Here is an 18,485-nt window from a genome sequence, read left to right as displayed (position 1 = left end):
GTTGGTTAAATGAGAAGGGTGGGGAGAGAACGGGCCCTGTCTCCACAGGGGAAGCTGCAGATGTGGGTCGACCTGTTTCCGAAGGCCCTGGGGCGGCCTGGACCTCCCTTCAACATCACCCCACGGAGAGCCAGAAGGTGACTTGCGCAGCCACAGGCTCTGAGCTGGGCTGAGGGGTGGGGGCCTTACAGCCTGTGGTGGGTGGGACTAGGCGGTTGCTCTTTTCTGCCTGGCTTCAGGCTATTCGGGCCATGGAATACAGTTCTCATTTGGGCCTGGGCCAGTGTCCAGCCAGGCAGGCATCGAGTCCTCTTGGACTAGTCTGCTTCTTGGCTTCTTGGCTTCTTGGCCAAGGCCTTCCCATCCTCTGGTAGGAAATCTAGGTGGATTGGAGTTATACCTTTCCCCAGGTTTTTCCTGCGTTGTATTATCTGGAATACCAGAGATGTGATCCTGGATGACCTGAGCCTCACGGGGGAGAAGATGAGCGACATTTATGTGAAAGGGTAGGGAGCCAGCGTCCTCTTGCCTGTCCAGCTTGCCACAGCTCCCATGCTCCCTCTGGGTTGCGCACAGCATGGGGGGCTCTGACTCAGGGAAGGGGAGAACAAGCAAGTTTCCAAGGAGGGCTCCTGGGGGTGGTCCCTGCCTTTGGGAAAATTGTTCTCCCACCAGATTTCTTTTTCCGCACTGAACTTTGGGTTGAACTTACAAGTTTAGTGGCTGGGAAGTTAGAATGTTTTCAAATTTATGGCACATTTTGTACATCGTGCCTATTACCTGGGAATTCTTTTTGCAGTAAGCTCATCTACCTTCTTAACTCCTTGTCTGCCTAAGTTGACGATGTATATGCTGTGTTGGAAATCTTAATGAGAACCATTCTCTAAAAATGTGTATGTCTAGTTGGATGATTGGCTTTGAAGAACACAAGCAAAAGACAGACGTGCATTATCGCTCCCTGGGAGGTGAAGGCAACTTCAACTGGAGGTTCGTTTTCCCCTTCGACTACCTGCCGGCTGAGCAAGTCTGTACGGTTGCCAAGAAGGTCAGTGTCCTTCCCATTCTCCGTGGTGCCAGCACCAGTGCTTCTAAAGTTACCCTGACCTGGCCACCAAGTCCCTGCCAGGCCACTGTCACAATCAATCTCACTGCTGCCCCACCACATTGGAGCTACCACTGCGATCTCCACATGGCCACCACCTCCACCGTCCCGGCACTGCCAGTGTCACCACCACTGCTGTCTCAGCATTGTGTGATGGCCTCTGTCCCATCACAGCCAATGTCACCACAGCTGCTGTCCCATCACTGCTGGTGTTATCACGACCGTTGCCTCCTCACTGCCAATGTAATCACCACTGTTCCGTCGTTCGTGGCACTACCATGGTCCTACCCCTGCTCTCACTACTGCCAAAGCCACCTCCACCATCTCTGCATACACCCCTTGTCACCATCTTTCCCATCCCCAGCTGCCGCCACCCCATGGCCACCTCATGACCACACAGTGCCGTAGCCATCATTTGTAGCTAAATCCAGATCCCAAAGTCACTGCCTCCCTCCCTAACTCAGGCAAGTTAAGCAGCAGGAAGGATCATGGGGTCTGAGTGGGCAGAGTAGGGACACCCAGCATGGCCTTCAAAGGGGCAATGGGGCAGACCCCATGGGGGAGCTTCCCGAGAAGGCCAGCCTGGTCTATAGATCATGGTGTCCACAGGATTGGGAGTTGCTTGGCCAAGTCTTTCCCATACCCCATTTTCCACATCTGTGCCTGTGGTCACTGTCCAAGCTGGGCAGTCACTTGGAGCGGCTCTGTGCTTGCAGCCGCACAGCCATCACCCTCCTCTCTCCACTCCCGCCTCTCACTACAGGCCAGAGGCACCTGGGGAGACCTGGTTTGCATCAGCCAGAGGGGAGGCTGGATTTGGGGACCTCGGTCTCTGTGTCTCAGCATCTGCTAGTTTAGGTCTCATTTGGGGCATCAACTTTTTACCCCTGAAATAGGCAGAACTCGAGGGCAGCCGGCCTCTTCCTGGTAGGACTAGGCCTGCCCTCAGAGAGCAGCCCCCAGAACACAGAATGGGTGCTGAGGGCACTGAAGACTTCAGGGCTATGCTGGCTGGAGGCAGAGGGGCCTCTGATGTAACTTCTGACCATCCTTGTCGCACCCTAAGGTGCTCTCCTACTCAAGTGGTAAATGCCTCTCTGGCATCTAGGTTTTGCTGGCCCAGTTTCCTTCCAGAGGTGGCCCAAGGCTTTAAGCCTCAAAGCTTCCATGACTCCTTGTCTCTTGAAAGGAAGGGGATATATGATGCGTTCCAGTGCCTGGATTTTCTTAGTTCTCTTCATTACACCCCCTCTGCATGGCCCTTCTCAGCCTAACATGCAGAGTTATCTGCATGTTAGAGAAAGCAAAATGTTCCGTGGAGCATTCTGAAACCATGAAACGAAAGAAAACATGGATTCAACAGGGTTAAGTGGATCTCTTTACCGAGCCATTGCTGTGGAGTGACTGGCAGAAAGCAGAATTGAGCAGCAGGGTTCTGTGAGGTCAAGGAAAGCCTGGGCCATTTGCAGGTTGAGCCTTGTTTGCTGCTGTTCGGTGTGCTTGCCTGTCACGAGCCTGCTTCTATCAGAAAGCCAAGGCTGCGTCTGCCCCGGCCCGCTCTGCTGTCGACAGAGGGAGAGGAGGCCTGGGAGTGGACAGGGAGGGCTGTGCCGCCGCACGTGGCACCCCCAGCGCCCACCTACAAGGGCTATACATGGATGGGGACTGAGACCGAGAGGAGCGGGAGGTGGGACAGCCCCTTCCTCATGACAGGTGGAGATGTGGATAAGGAGTGGCTGGAATGGAGGTTTCTGCTTTTGTCTCTGAAGTAAGAGGAGAGATGATCTGGTACTGGGGCAGGTGACTTAAGACCAGTGGAAAAAGCTGGAAAGAGCTGCTGTGCTGAGTGGGTGGGGGAGGGACACAGAGAGATGGGAAGGGAGTGTGGCATCACAGAGAGGGTTACCTGGCAGTTCTGGGGACCCCGTTGTGGTTGCTGATTAAGAATTTGGGGTGACTCCATTCTGGCGACGATGTGGTTTTGTCTCTGCATCATACAGCCTGGTCAGGAGGAATGAAGAAGGGGAGAGTGGGGCCAACCTGTGGGCGAATTCCAGAGGAAGACAGGATATGGAAGGGACTGCCTGATGGCTGAGAGGGTCTGGGCCAGACTCAGGACAATAAGAAGCCCACGGGGGAGCAGGGACGGAGAGGAGGAAGAGGGGTCGGGAAGTTGAAGGAGAGGATCGCTGAGACGGAAGGCCGGAGGGGAAGGGACATTCTACATGATGCCACACTCTGGGGAGAAGGTGGCTGGAAGGAGGGGCAGAGAAGGTCAGAAGAGGAGGCTGAGAAACAGAAACAGAGGCCAGGTGGCTCTGAAGTCAACCAGAAGTGGCAGACAGAAACTGGCTTGGCTGAAGGCAGAGCCAGAGGGTCCCTCTTGGAGTGAAGGGACCCTGGGAGGCAGGAAGAGTCATGGTCACAGTGGGGCACCAGTTACTTGCGCTGGGCTGTCGAGTCTGAGGTGGGTTTATGCAGGGGCACTGCACAGCCTCTGGGCTCCCTGGGCCTGCCACAGAGCCAGCCCTCTGCCATGGGGTTCAGGGCCTCTGGCAGGCAGGCCCTCCAGGGACCCCATTAACCAGACGAGACTGTCGTAAAGTACAAGGTCTCCTTTCATCCGGCGGCTTTGAACCACCACTGGCTGCCCCGGCCCGGCTCCCCACCTGGAGCCCAGCACACCCACTGGGGCCTGCCTGCGCGTCAGGCACCCACCCTGCAAATAAACAGCTAGTAAAAGCGCCCAGGCCAGGAGCATAATGAGCGCCTGGGACCTGGGGGGGTTCATTCCCCAGGCTGGAGCCCCAGCCCAGCTGCTCCCACCAGGGGCTGTTTGAACCTCTGGCTCATTACGGAGCCCATAAACCAAGCCGGCCAGAGGAATGGAGGCTGCTGGCGGGCCATGCAGGCGGGCCTGCGGAGCTGGCCATAAAAGCTCGCCAGAGGAGGGAGGCACCTGCAGAAGGGCTGGGGCCCGGAAAAGGGGGGAGGCACCAGACAGAGGGCTGGAGGCGAGGGGCCAGCTGGAGACCTGAGCCCCTTCCCCAACCCAGGCAACAGTCCAGGCCATGGCTGGTGCTTTGCACGGTAACCAGTCTTCACGGGGAAGGGATTGTGGTCTTCGGTTCAGGAGCTCACTGGGATTTCCATGGTCAATCTCGGAGGCTGGGCTGGCCACACAGCAGGCCCTGGCTGGACAGCAAGTGTGGGTTTACCAGGCATTCAGTGGAGCTTTTCCCCTGCAGAGTTGGGTCCAGGCCCCTGCTCTGACCCGGCACTCAGGACTTGGCACCCGTCGTCTGCAGGATGGTCACACTGTTTCCTGTCCTTGCCACTCACCCAGGGGAGAGTTATAGTGAGAAAACGGAGAACAAGACTGCGCTGGAAAGCCCTAGTGACAGTGCTGTGGGTTGAGTATGGCTGGACTGAGGGGTGCTCTCCGGCCTCTGCATGTGCAGTCCCACACCGCTCAGTTGCTCCATGAAGCCTCAGTGGGAGGAAGCCCAAGATGACCTTGTTCCAGGCGAGCTGGTCTGAGGGAGGTGGGGTGGGGAGAGAACGGCCCCTCCTCTTCTTTCAGCAGGAGACAGAACTTCCCAGAACTTCAGGCTTTGGCTTTGCTGTGGGGCAAGCTCTTGGAGTGAAGTTGGGTGGGGTGGAGAGGGAGGAGCTGGGGTCTAGATTCCAGTGCCAACTCCTTACAGCAGCGTGCTGGGAGATCCTTCTGTGACAGCCAGGCTGGGGTGGGGTTCCTCAGAGTCTCAGTTACCCCACCCTGACCCTGAGATGCCAGGTACAGAGCAGGGTTTATGGTAGAGAGCAGGACTCTGGAATCTGGCTGCCAGAATTTGAATCCAACTTGCCACTTCCAAGCTGTGTGATCTTGGACAAATTACTTGCTTTGGTCTCCTCCACTGTGAAGATAGTATCTCCTTCATAGGTAGTTGGAAGGATAAATGAGTTCATAGCAGTAGAGGGCCAATGCATAGGAAGCATGATATTAATGTTGTTATTATTAGTGGTCAGACCTCAGGCACATTCCTTTAACTTCTCCAAGCCTCTCCTCCATCATCTGTAAAATGGTAGTGATGACTTTGACTTACAGAATTGGGAGGATAAATGGAGCCATCTTATGTGAACTGAGACTGCATGGTGCCCTTTTGGGCCCTTTTGGGCCTTCTGGGATCTGCCCTTCCCAGTCTTCCTACAGGACCTGGCTCTGTCAAGACCCTTGGGGACGTCCTACTCCTCTGTCTCCTCCAGGCAGCCTCCAGGCTGGAAGGCAACACTGCCTCTCTCTAACCTTGCTTCCTCGCATCCTTCTCTGTTCCTCCTCTGGGTCAGGATGCCTTCTGGAGGCTGGACAAGACTGAGAGCAAAATCCCAGCACGAGTGATATTCCAGATCTGGGACAATGACAAGTTCTCCTTTGATGATTTTCTGGGTAAGCACCATTTCTAGAATCCCATTCTGCACTTGGGGGCTGCCCCAGCACCCACACTGTGTGTTTATGCCACTGTTGGACCCTTGGGGAAGCCTAGCAGGAGGAGTGGTCCTGCTTTCTGCTTTCAGGGAGCTCAGGGTTGTGTGTCCCAGTGTTAAGTGAGGTGTATGACACACAGCAATGTCAGAGTGATTGGTGGCCACTGAGGGTGGGCCTGTCAGTAGAGGTGGCACTGAACACGGCCATGCTGGATGGCGGGACTCAGATCTGTAAGGATGCGAGGGACGCAAGTGTGTGCTGCCTGTCGCCAGCTGTCTGGCCTCACATTTGACACAGACTGAGCCCTGTGAGTGAGGGTCTCAAGTCACTCTTCATCCTTGTGCCTGTGTGACCGACTGAATGAACAAACACAGCCTCCATCCCCATTACTGCCAAACAGGGTTCTGGTGGAAAGGGCTGTGCTGAAATCTGGGGCTGGGGAGCAGGGATTCTGGGTTGAAGGGAAGGTGGTGATGGTGGCCTTGTAGGGTTAGGATATGGGGACAAGGAGGAAGACATTGTATGGGGCCAGCATGCTTGTCCGTGAGAGCAGTGAGTTCATGATAGCCCCGTCATGGCTATAAAGGTTAACTCTGGAAAATGCGGTCTATCCATACAATGGGGTATTATTCAGCCATGAAAGCAATGGAATACTGATACATACTACACTGTGGGTGAACCTGAAAACATGCCAGGTGAAAGAAACCAGACACAAAAGGTCAAATATTATGTGACTTCATGTATATGAAATGTCCGTAATAGGCAAATCCATAGATTTGTGGTTAGTGGTTGCTAGGGATTGGGAGAAGCGGGGATGGGGAGTGACTGTGACAAGAAAGAAGTTTCTTTTTGGGGTGATGGAAAGGTTCTGGAATTAGATGGTGGTGACGGTTGCACAACTCTGTGAATATACTCAAAGCCCCTGATTTGTACACTTAAAATGGTTAAAGTGGTGCATTTATGTGAGGTGCATTTTTACCTTGATTAAAAAATAAAGTGAGCTTGTGAAAATGGCAGCCCAGGAAGTCAGGATCCATGGTTTCTAGATCCGCTCTGCCACTTGGGAGCAGGGTGGCCTGGAGCTCTCTTGGGGTGACCCTTGACTGGAGAAGGTGAGTTGGTCTTAGCTGAGCCTTGGGGCCCCTTCAGGGGATATTCTGAGGTGTGGCTTCCAGCAGTGGGGAGAAGCAGCCTGCCAGTTCACCTGACTGTTCCCCTGCCCTGCACACCTGGCCTCGTCAAATGCACACAGAGAACTTTGTTATAAAAGCATCGGGTCTGAAAAGGGTGGCACCAAGTTTGACTTCTATTATTTTATTTATTATTTTGTGCATAATTCCTGTAGAGGAATTAGAAAATGCAGCTTAATCTCCCCACCTTAATCTCACCACCCAGAGATAATTTCCACTAACATTTTGGCATGTATTATTATGTTATATATTATTTGAGACTGAAACAAACGTAAGTATTTTATATATGTATTAATATATACACATATACATGCATACATATACAATACACACATATATTCATATGTATATGAATGGATTTCTATTACACAGACTGTTTTATATCCTGATTTTCTGGAAAACTTAATCTTCCAAGAACATCCTTTCTGGTCAGTAGGTATCGATCTGCATTTATATCTCCATCATCACACTTAATGCCTGCCTATGTTTTGTCACAGAGATGGGCCCTGTTTTGATTAATTAATCCTCTCTTGGTGGGTATTCAGGTCATCTCCAGGTTTTCCAAAGTGAGTGACACCCTTGGTGTATGCACATCTTTGGATCTTTTGTACATATCTTTCCTTAGCTCTAAGAAGCAGATGTGTCTTTGTACATTTTAATAGTTTTTGAAACATTTTGTTCAGTTGCCCTCTAGAAAGGTTTTACTTGTTTATGCTCCCACCTGTGCCCTGTTTGTACAAGGTGCCATTTTCCCTAAACTTTTGCTACCACTGTACATTAAGAAAAATTGCCAATAAGACATTTCCTTTTTATTTGCATTTTTTATTGCATTTAAGGTAGAACTTTAAAATATATTTATTATCCATATTGTGGAATTTTTTCATGGTTTTGCAATGTTCATCTTTTATTATTGATTTTCAGAGCCTTTTATGTATGAAGAATACATTGCAAATAATTTCTCCCAATTTTTCTTATGCTTTAAATTTTTTATGGAGTCTTTTTTCTTACAGACTTTATGAATTTATGGCATCAGCCTTTCCTTTATGAAGTGAGGCTTTAGAAAATTAGTTTTTAAAAGAAAAACAAAAAAAACCCTGCCTTTTTTACCGACTGAGTAAACCATGTTCAGAATAAAGTTAAACAGACTCATCCTTTGTTTTAAAAAATAAAACCATTAACAAATACTAACTTTTATATCCATGAGATTTTTCTTTTCCACCTTCATAATTTATTTTCTAATTATGTAATTTATGTCTTTTGAATATTTATTAATTTTTAAAGGTAATGGTTAAGCACCTATAAACTCACCATCCAGTTATCCAGTGTTTCCTTACAGTTTCTTATGTAGGTCATGCTGAGATAATGTGTGTGCGTGCGTGCGTGTGTGTGTGTGTGGTTTAATATTCTGATATTTGCTTAATATATTGGCACCATATTTCAAATAGAAAATAAACATTCATTCATTTGCCCTGGAGGGATGGAGAGCTATATGGGTGGGTGGAGAGATAGATGAATGCCACTATACAGTTGAATAAGTGGACAGACAGGTGGAATAATAACCTGATTAATGGACAGATATAGTGCTTAACAAATGGTAGCTATAGAGGAATGTAGATAGTTAGGTCAAAGTAGATGGACAGCTGTATGGAAGGACAGATTGATAAATGGATGAGTGGAAAGAAAGAAAACTAGAAAATGAGTTATATTTAATGTTCACTTATAGTAACTATGCATTCCATACTGAAAAAAATTGAATCACCTTTGCATGGTGTTTGAGAATTTCTTTAATTTGGCTCCAGAAAATAATTTTTCTATTGATCTTTCTTAATCCCTTCAGCAGCCTGTGCTCCAATCCCATTGACTTTATCAGATCATGATTAGATTAGGTGAAACCACATGAAATTGCTGTTTAAATGGGTCAAAGATAGTTAAATACAAGAATTTTCATATGGTTCAACCTAATAGCTGAAGGTATCCTGGGAGATGATGGATAAAAGGGATGATTAGATAAAACAATATAAAAAGATGGCTGCTTGGATAACTAGGTGGTAGATGAAAAAGACTGTTGGATGAACCACAGTGAGGTACCACTTCATGTCTACTAAGATGGCAATAATAATAATAATAATAAACAAGAATATAACAAGTGTTTTGACAATGTAGAGAAATTGCTGGTGTGCTGGGACATGGTTGGTTTGAGAGTAAAATGATTCAGCTGCTGTGGAAAACTGTTTGGCAGTTCCCTGAAAAGCTGATCATGGAATTACTCATGAACCAAGACTCCTCCTCCAGGTGTGTACCCCAGAGAATTGAAAGCAGGGACTCAGACATTTGTGTGCTAACGTTCACTGCAACATTATTCACTATATGAAGTTAAAAGATGGGAACAACTCAAGTGTCCATCAGCAGATGAATGAATGAACAAAATGTGGTACATTTCACTTATCTGAAATGCTTGGAATCAGAAGTGTTTCAGATTTCTGATGCTTTTTGGATTTTGGAATAATTGCATACACTTAAAGATATCTTTGGGATAGGACCCAAATCTAAATACAAAATTTTTTTCATGTATACTTTGTAAGAATAATCTGAAGGGAATTTTACAGAATATTTAAAATAATTTTATGCATGAAACAAAGTTAAGTACGTATGTGTGGAGTTTCCCACTTGTAGCATCGTGTTGGCAATCAGAAACTTTCAGACTTTGGAGCATTTTGAATTTCAGATTTTCAGATTAGGGATGTTCAACCTGTATATATCTAGAATGGAATCTTGTTCAACCATAAAAAATAATATGGATAAAAAAACACTACTGGCCGGGCGCGGTGGCTCAAGCCTGTAATCCCGGCACTCTGGGAGGCCGAGACGGGTGGATCACGAGGTCAGGAGATCGAGACCAACCTGGCTAACACGGTGAAACCCCGTCTCTACTAAAAAATACAAAAAACTAGCCGGCCGAGGTGGCGGGCACCTGTAGTCCCAGCTACTCGGGAGGCTGAGGCAGGAGAATGGCGTGAACCTGGGAGGCAGAGCTTGCAGTGAGCTGAGATCCGGCCACTGCACTCCAGCCTGGGCGACAGAGCGAGACTCCGTCTCAAAAAAAAAAAAAAAAAAAACACTACTGACATATACAACAAGGATGAACCCTGAAAACATTATGGAAATCAAAATAAGCCAGACACAAAAGAACAAAGATCGCATGATTCTACTTATATGAAATATCTAGAATAGACAAATTCATAGAGACAGAAAGTAGACTAGAGGTCATGAGGGCAAAGGGGAGGGAGGAATGGGGAGTTATTTCTTAATGGGTGCAGAGTTTTTGTTTGGGGGATGCAAAAGTTTTGGAAGTAGTAGTGATGGTTGTACAGCATTGTGGCTGTAATTAAAGCCACTGAATTGTGCACTTAACATGGTTAAAATAACAAATGTTTTGTTATATGTATTTTACCATGATAAATACAATTTAAAAAAATTGATGGGTCGCTGTTTATAGATGGTGTATGAATGGATTTGTACATAAATGAGTAATTGAAGAGGTGGGTGGCTTTGTTAAGGGTGAGTAAATAGGAGTGGATGAACATGTTTATGAATGCATGGGTAGGTGAATGGGAAGCTGTATAGATGGAATGGGAGACAATGGGTGGGGAGATGGAGAGTTTGTGAGATTTTACCTGTGGCTCGGCCATGCATAGAAGCTGGTGACAGAGGAGGTCACTGAGTTTTTCCTGAACCTGTCCTGCCTAAGGGTGGCTACAGGCTAGCAGTGTTCGAGAAACCCTTGGCCAAAAACCACCTCTCTGTTGCAGGCTCCCTGCAGCTCGATCTCAACCGCATGCCCAAGCCAGCCAAGACAGCCGAGAAGTGCTCCTTGGACCAGCTGGATGACACTTTCCACCCAGAATGGTTTGTGTCCCTTTTTGAGCAGAAAACAGTGAAGGGCTGGTGGCCCTGTGTAGCAGAAGAGGGTGAGAAGAAGATACTGGCGGTAAGTCTACTTCCTGCAGCCCCAGTGGAGGGCATGGGGGCAGCTTCTTCCATACACATTGTCAGAAAATATATCATCAGAAAATACACGCTTACTGTTCCTCCCCCTTCCTCCCTCTCTCCTGCCCCCGTCCCCCCTCTTTCTCTGTTTTCCAAAGCATTCTCCCTCTTTCCTCCCAATTCCCAGCCTTCTTCTCCTTTGAGGCTCACATCCCAGGGGAAGCCTATTTAAATCAAAAGATGACTCTGTTTATACTCTGCTCATTGGCTTTAATAGAGACCTGTGTCCTGGGTTCCCTCTGATCCGGGCTTCCTGGGTGAATGGACGGGGGTCATGCCTCTCCCATTTGAGCAGGACCCTCCAAGGGACCATCCTGGTTCTACTCTCTGAGAGGTCTGCTTAGAGGGGTGACTGGAGGGCCAGAGGGAACTGTCCTTCCCTCGAGTCCACAGCAGCCACAGAGAGGAAGTTAATCCCTGAAAGTTTACTTAGAAACTGCAGGCAGCCAGCCAACTCTGAAAGTGGTCCTTGAAATTGAATCTACTTGTTGTATAAAGAATGGTAACAAAAGAAACACTAGTACCCCAAAGGAAAAAGGAGAAAACGACATGCATAGATAATTCACAAAATAATTACCAATGTCTGCAAAACATTTTTAAAAAGATTTAGTCTCTCTAGTAATTAAATAAAGGGATACAATAGTCCCCCCTTATCTGCAGGAGGAATGTTCCAAGACCCCCAGGGGATGCCTGAAACTGCAGATAGAACGAAACCCATATTTTGTACTATGTTTATTCCCATCTATACATATCTATGAGAAAGTTTAATTTCTAAATGAGGCACAGTAAGAGAGTAACAACAACAATAATAAAATAGAACAGTTATAACAATATATTGCTATAAAAGTTAGGTGAATGTGGTCTTTCTCTCTGTGTGTCAAAATATCTTACTGTACTGGCCCACAGGTAGCTGAAACCCTAGAAATCAAACCCAAAGATAAGGGAGGACTACTGTATTTTAAAATGTGTGGTTTTTTTTTTTTTGTCTGTTAAATTACATATATTTTAACAATAGAAATGCTCATTGCTGCTGAGGATGCAGAGAGAAGACAAGCCCCCCTTTTACTTCTGCTGGGAGTGCTAATGGTTTTACTCTGTGGATGAAGCAATTTGATAACATATAGTAACAGATTTACCAATATTTCTGCCCTTGGACTCTGTCATCCCACTTCTAAAATCTCTTCTAAATAAATAACCCAACAAAATTTAAAAATCTAGGTTCTGGGATATTTGTTGCAGCATTATTTATCCTATCAAACAGTTGGAAACAACCTAAATGAACCAAAATAAGTAGTTTACTAAATAATTATGGTCAACCATCCCATAGAATGTTTGGCAGTCGTTCAAAACCAAACTTTAAAGAATAGACAACTACATAGTGAATATTCCTAAGTGAAAAGAAGCCAGCTATGGAAATGTATATGCACAGTGTGACATTTCATACACCTGCAGAGAAAATCAGCTATGAGGCGTGCAGATGTTAACAGTGCTTGTCTCCAAGTAGTGGACGTGTGGGTGAGAGTCTCCCTTCTTTATACATTTCTGAGGTTTCCAAATGTTTTACAAAGAGCAGGTGCTGCATTTATGTTCAGAAACCCTACGTCTTTTTTTATTTTTATTTATTTATTTATTTGTATTTTTTTTTTTAATAATGAAGTGGCCCTTATGTTTTTCCTGGTCTGGTTATTCTCCAGGCCACTGAGCAGAGCCTTTGTGCCCCTAACCAGGCGCTCTCTGTCCCCTCAGGGCAAGCTGGAAATGACCTTGGAGATTGTAACAGAGAGTGAGCATGAGGAGCGGCCCGCTGGCCAGGGCCGGGATGAGCCCAACATGAACCCTAAGCTTGAGGACCCAAGGTCAGTGCCCAGCCCCTGAGCCCCAATGCCCACAGGTCTGGGGATACAGGCACAGTCCAGGAGGCATCCCATTGCATGGCCATGTAGAAGTCACAAAGCCCACATGGCTCAGAGAGAGGCATAACTTATCCAAGGCCACACAGTAAGTTAGGGGTCAGGTGACGGGCATCTTTCCAGAGAACACTGGGCTCAACGAATTCAAGATGCAGGTGCTATTGGGTACCTGTCGGTTGTGTGCCAAGCATGCTATCATATGCATGTATACATTGTTCTATGGAACCTTCCCTGCAGGGTAGTTGTTATTATCCCCATTTTACAGATGAGGAAATAATCTCGGCAAAGTTAAATAAGGGCATTCCAGCTAGGACAGTGGTGAAGCGGAAATGCTCTCACCTGGTCTGATTGGCTCCAGAGCCCGATCAAGGTCTTGACCCTACCTACCAAACTGCCTTCCATGGCTCTCCTGTGGTGCCAGTATGACTTTCAAATAGTCTTTCAGCCTTCATTTTCCCATCTGTGAAATGGGGAGCCCAATCCCTGTCTTCCCTACATCACAGGCCTCTTAGGGAATGTGCTGTGATTGTGCCATGGGGCTGGCAGACCAGTGAGAGGCACCCTTGCCGAAGGATGCTGGGATCTGCACAGGAAGAAGAGAGAGACCTATGAAACACCAGTGTGCAGTCTGAGTTAACGGGGCCATGATGGAGACACAGAATCCTCCACGTATTTTGAGTTGTGGAGCTGGCCTAGGGAAAGGTTTTGAGATTCTTGGTTGTGAGAGAACCAGCTTCCTATGTTCTCTTCCCACCATCCCTCCCTGAGCATGGACCAGCCGTGTGCATCTGAGCAAGTGGCTTGGCTTATCTGGGACTCAGTGGGCTGGGGAGCACTTTGAGGCACTGCCCAGCTACTAAATCTGTAGTTCGTGATTAAGTCCTGGGTCAGGAATGGGCAAGGGCACCAAGGAAGGTGTCCTGGAGAGGGTGGCAGAGAACTGGGCCCCTGAGGATGCTTAGGGCTTGGCAGCACCCAGAAGAGGAGGGCAGCACAGGTGGGGGTGACACTGTAGCAAGGGCCTGGGGGAGACGGAATACAAGCGCAAAGGACTAGTTTAGGGACAGGGCCTGGGCAGGCGCTGGGGGTGGACTGTGGATGGCCAGGCCATTGGACCTGTTGTTGAGAGCAGAGTTGGGAGAAAGCAGCCCTAGTAGAGGATGCCCAATTGACCTCCAGGATCTCGCTTCCAGGCGCCCCGACACCTCCTTCCTGTGGTTCACCTCCCCATACAAGACCATGAAGTTCATCCTGTGGCGGCGTTTCCGGTGGGCCATCATCCTCTTCATCATCCTCTTCATCCTGCTGCTGTTCCTGGCCATCTTCATCTACGCCTTCCCGGTGAGCAGGCCTGATGGCGCTATGGTGGGGGAACTCTGGGTCTTATGGGGGAGTTCATCATTGTCCTAAAAGAGCTCTCCCAATCTAATGGAGAGAAGCAACCTCTGTCCTTGGAGAGCCCCTGGTCTGATGAGGATACAGATCCCGGCTCTGGGTGGTCTCCAATCTGGTAGGTATACAAAGTTCTACCCTTGGAGGCTCTTAGTCCAGTGAGAGAAACTGAGTACTTGCCCTTCCTGGTGAGACAAAGCTGTCCTCAGCAAGCCCCTAGAATATGTAATCAAGGGGTTAGGAGAAGATGAGGCCCTATGGGTTGCGGTGGGCAGGGGAACTTTCTGGAAGGGAAGTGTGGAACTGGGTCTGAAAGGAAGGTGAGATGTTGATGGCAGAGCAGAGCAGGTCCCTTTGTCTTGACAGCAGTTGCAAATCCAGAGGAAGGGAGGAGCTGGGGCTGGGACAGCATCTCAGGGTCCACCTGAGGCCCTCAATAGAGTGTGTCCTGCCTCCTGCAGCAGGTGAGCATAGGAAAGCTGTTGGGGAGTGGGAGACTGGCCCAGGAGCCCTTATTTGGCTCGATGCCCATTTGGGTTTCCTTTCACTTGTTAAGAAGCCAGTTGATGAGCTTGCAGGGCCATACCAGAGGTGGCTGTCATGCCCCTGCTCTGTGGGGCCCTGCTTGTGGGAGGAAGGTCCCTGCCTATACTTCCCTAACCCACACAGCTCATCAGGGAACCCGGATCACCAGGGAGCCTCCCCCAGTGTCTCTGATACTTCAGACCTTGAAGGGGTTGCAGCATTCTCAGGCTGACACCTGATTTCTAATGCTCTTTAAAATATAAAAGAAACCTTTTTAATATGAAAACTCTAGCCCTATATGAAAGTGGAGAGAATGGTGTAATCCACCCCTTGAGGACCTTATGTTGATGGTAAAGATGCAAACACTCAGAGAAGGAAAGGGCCTGGCGGTAGGCTGCACACTACTCTGCGCACACTCCCAATCCAGGGCTCGCTGTGATTCCTGCTTCAGGCCTCGGTCCTGGTCAGCACCAGGCCACTGGCCCACAGCCTTGTTGCCATGGCAGACAGGCTGCTGGGGGAACTGCCCCTAGGTGAGCTCTTTGCTCTGTGAGTCCTCCAGGAGAAGGAAAGGGCAAGACCCCCCCTCCCACTGTAGCTGGCCTATGCCCGTGTCTGCAGAATGCATCTCAGAGAGAAGAGAGTTAAAACCACACATCTTTCCATGCAGTTCCTAACAGCTGAACTGAGAGGAGCTGGGGAAAGGACGTCTGCTTTGGATGCCCAGACCAGCTACCCTCTGGGCCATAGTGACTAAGGAGAGTCTAGAACCAGGGTGGCGATGGGTCTGCCTATAGGCCAGACCTGCTAAGCTGGCTGTGGTCGCCCGAGGCGCCATGGCAAAATGTTTCTGAGGTTCTGAGGTTTGTTGATCAGCAAAATCTGACCGTGGTCCAGGGTAGATCTAGGTTGCAGGGACCCGAGGTGTGTACCATGTGGGAGGCCTCTTTAAGCAAAGGAAGATGAGATTACAAATATAAGCTGAGATGCAGGACTATGGAAGGGTGTGTGCACGTGTGGTGTCCTGTAGCATGAGCTGTCGCTGTGACCTGAGATCCGGGGTCGGGCACCGGGACTTCTGCCTGGTGTTTCCTGCGCAGGCGGCACCTTTCCCAGCCTGCCTCAAGCTCCTCCTCCCATTCGGAGCCCAGCTGGCCAGTGTCCAGTTAGCCACAGAGACTCTAAGCACCTGTGTGTGTCTGGGAGGTAAGGGCGTGTTTTGGGGATGAGGGAGAAGAGGATGAGGCCTCGTGCCGCTGGGGAGTGCTCAGTTCCCTGGGGAGACACTGAAACCAGAGAGTAAGGAAAAATACTGTGGATGATCAAACGCTCTTTCGGGAGGCTCACGCCATGGGAGTTCAGGAAGAGAAGAGCTGTTGCAGACCCTTGCCCTCTGTGTGGTCTGAGGACTAGCAGCAGCAGCACCAGGGAACTCACTAGAAACTCAGAGTCCCCAGCCAGCCCCAGCCTGCTGAGGGGGACTCTGCATTTGGGCACATGATGGTTGAAGAAACCCTGTTGGATGTGACAGAGCTCTGTCGCTGGAGTCAGGATTACCGACTCTCCCTGTGACCTTGGCAAATCCCTCCTGCTCACGTGAGGAAGGGGCTGCACTAGGCCAGCTCTGGCCTTCTGTGGCTGGGACTGTGCTTAGGGGAGCACCGTCATCTTCCCTGGGTGCTTTAAGCCAAGCCTCCTTCTGAAAAGCCAAGGGGAGGGGAAGGGCAGGTCCAAAGTGGCATCACCACCACCCATGACATGCCTAAGCCCAGCCCCTGCCAGCTGCACCGTGCACTGTGAGGTTACTGGGCCGCAGACCTAGGCCTCCAGGGGCCTGGGGAAGGAGGCCCTGCTGCCTGGCCGGGACAGGAAGGAAAGATTTCCAGTTACTTCCAGCCTGTGGTCCTTCCTCATCCCTGTGGGAGGAGCAGAATGGCACTGTGGGGGGCCTGGTCAGAACTCCTCCCTGTCTCCTGTCCCCCCAACAGTGGGCCATTCTCCTTTGAGTTCTTCTGGAAGTTTTCCTCTTTAAAATATGGACCCTGCCTCCCCTCTCCCAGGGCTGGTGTGGGGGTGTCAGATCCTAGGTGAGGGGTCTAGGGATGAAGGGGTGGCCTGGGTCTGAGGCTGCAGACTGGCTTTGCTCACAGGTCTTTGCTGCAAGCTGAGCACATCCTGCCTCCCTCCACCCAAATCACTCAATCATTTGGCCAGTACCAGACTATAAGGGCCAGGCCCTGGTGACCCTCACCTGGCTTTCAGGCCTTGGGACAGAGGCTGCCTGCCCCAAGCCAGGGCCTAGTGGAGAGGGGCTCAAGGACAGGGCAGCTCCCTCCAGTTGGCCTAATCCCCCAGCCTCTTGGAAATTCCCTTGGGAGGGGTACGAGGGGGCAGCCTGTCTGATTCCTCTCAGCTTCCCCCTCAGAGCCAGCCGGGAGCAGGGCCAGCGTGGGGAGGCAGGAGGCGTTTGGCGGGGAAGGAGGCCCGCTCTGTTTCCAGAGTTGGCTTTCCCCAGCCGGCGCTGGGGAACATACTGTCCCAATTAGGAGCCCTGTGTTGTGTTGTATGTGTTTTCATGGTTTTTGGGGGGAGAAGTGGGGAGGGGAGGATACTGTCAATCCTGCAGCAGGCAGGGCTCAATCAAGGGCGCCCCGTCTCTAGTGCTGGGCTGTGCCGTGGGTCATCCACGACAGCCCGTCCCCAGCTCTCTCTCTCTCTGCTTTCCGGACAAGGGTGTGATGACCCGTGAGCCCTGGGCTGCCATGTTGGGAAGGACCCTGGGCCCTGCCTTCAGCACCTGTCTGATGAAAGAGGCCAGGTCCAGGGTGCTCAGAGTCCTCTGGGCAGTCAGCTGGAACCTGGGAATGGGCCTGGCTTGATGGGGGAGAAGACAGAGCAATTTGGGCAGCTTTGGCCCCCAGGTGGGAGGGTGCCGGTGGAGTTTTGGAGGGTATGGGTTTGCCTGATGGGCTGGAGCAGTAGGCAGGGCCGAGTGTTGAGCCCCGCATGGGATGGATGGCAAGTGGTGAGGGCGAGGCCTAGGCAGGTGGTTGAAGAGCCACGAGCCTCCTCTCCCAGCCTCTTGCCTGCTGGCAGCTCAGCCCCATCCTCTGAGCCCCAGATCCGGGACAGCAGCTCTGGCTGTGCCTGCCCCGGTGGGATCACCATGTGTCCCTGTCTCCTCCCTCCCTCCCTCCAGAACTATGCTGCCATGAAGCTGGTGAAGCCCTTCAGCTGAGGACTCTCCTGCCCTGTAGGAGGGGGCGTGGGGTCCCCTCCAGCATGGGACTGGCCTGCCTCCTCCTCTCAGCTCGGCGAGCTCCTCCAGACCTCCAAGGCCTGATTGTCCTGCCAGGGTGGGCAGACAGACAGATGGACCGGCCCGCACTCCCAGAGTTGCTTACATGGAGCTCTGAGATCACCCCACTTCCATCATTTCCTTCTCCCCCAACCCAACGCTTTTTTGGATCAGCTCGGACATATTTCAGCATAAAACAGTTTGAACCACACAGCAGTGTCAGTGTGTGTATCTCTACGGTACCTGAACAGGGTGTGACTGTGAAGGGGGATGTGCCTGGGTGGGCGGGGAGGGTGGACTGGGTGTGGGTGCTACTTCCGGCCCAGCCTTCTGGAGGAAGAGGCAGCCCAGAAGCAGTGGGTGGGGCCCCGTGGAACTGCTGCTTCTTTCACAAGACTGGTTGGGGGTGGGGTGGGCCTGGGGCTTGGTGTCTGGCTTGCCTTAGCCCCGGCCTTCTCTGCCTCCTCTCCAATCCAGGACTTTTCTCTTTCCCCCTGCCTTCTCACTCAGGCACCCACTGTCTCTTTCCCAAGCT

At 50.3% G+C, this 18,485-nt stretch overlaps 1 protein-coding gene across 14 annotated transcripts in view; it reads left to right on the top strand.

The window, feature by feature from the left end:
* DYSF (dysferlin) overlaps window positions 1-18,161 on the top strand; it is a 234,033-nt gene extending 215,872 nt beyond the window's left edge. For all 14 annotated transcript variants that reach the window (XM_011945196.1, XM_011945191.1, XM_011945193.1 and 11 more), the window contains 8 exons: window positions 49-137; window positions 411-506; window positions 904-1,045; window positions 5,450-5,549; window positions 10,588-10,766; window positions 12,572-12,681; window positions 13,929-14,076; window positions 17,852-18,161. In XM_011945196.1, coding sequence (XP_011800586.1) covers window positions 49-137; window positions 411-506; window positions 904-1,045; window positions 5,450-5,549; window positions 10,588-10,766; window positions 12,572-12,681; window positions 13,929-14,076; window positions 17,852-17,890 — 903 coding nt within the window. In that variant the 3' untranslated portion in view covers window positions 17,891-18,161. The remainder of the gene's footprint in view (window positions 1-48; window positions 138-410; window positions 507-903; window positions 1,046-5,449; window positions 5,550-10,587; window positions 10,767-12,571; window positions 12,682-13,928; window positions 14,077-17,851) is intronic.
* Window positions 18,162-18,485: the final 324 nt, after the last annotated feature.

This window comes from Colobus angolensis, unplaced genomic scaffold, assembly GCF_000951035.1.
Source record: "Colobus angolensis palliatus isolate OR3802 unplaced genomic scaffold, Cang.pa_1.0 Scaffold24, whole genome shotgun sequence".
Taxonomy (NCBI): domain Eukaryota; kingdom Metazoa; phylum Chordata; class Mammalia; order Primates; family Cercopithecidae; genus Colobus; species Colobus angolensis.
The sequence above is the reverse complement of the archived record's forward strand: the minus strand, read 5'-3'. Positions and strand labels throughout refer to the sequence as shown.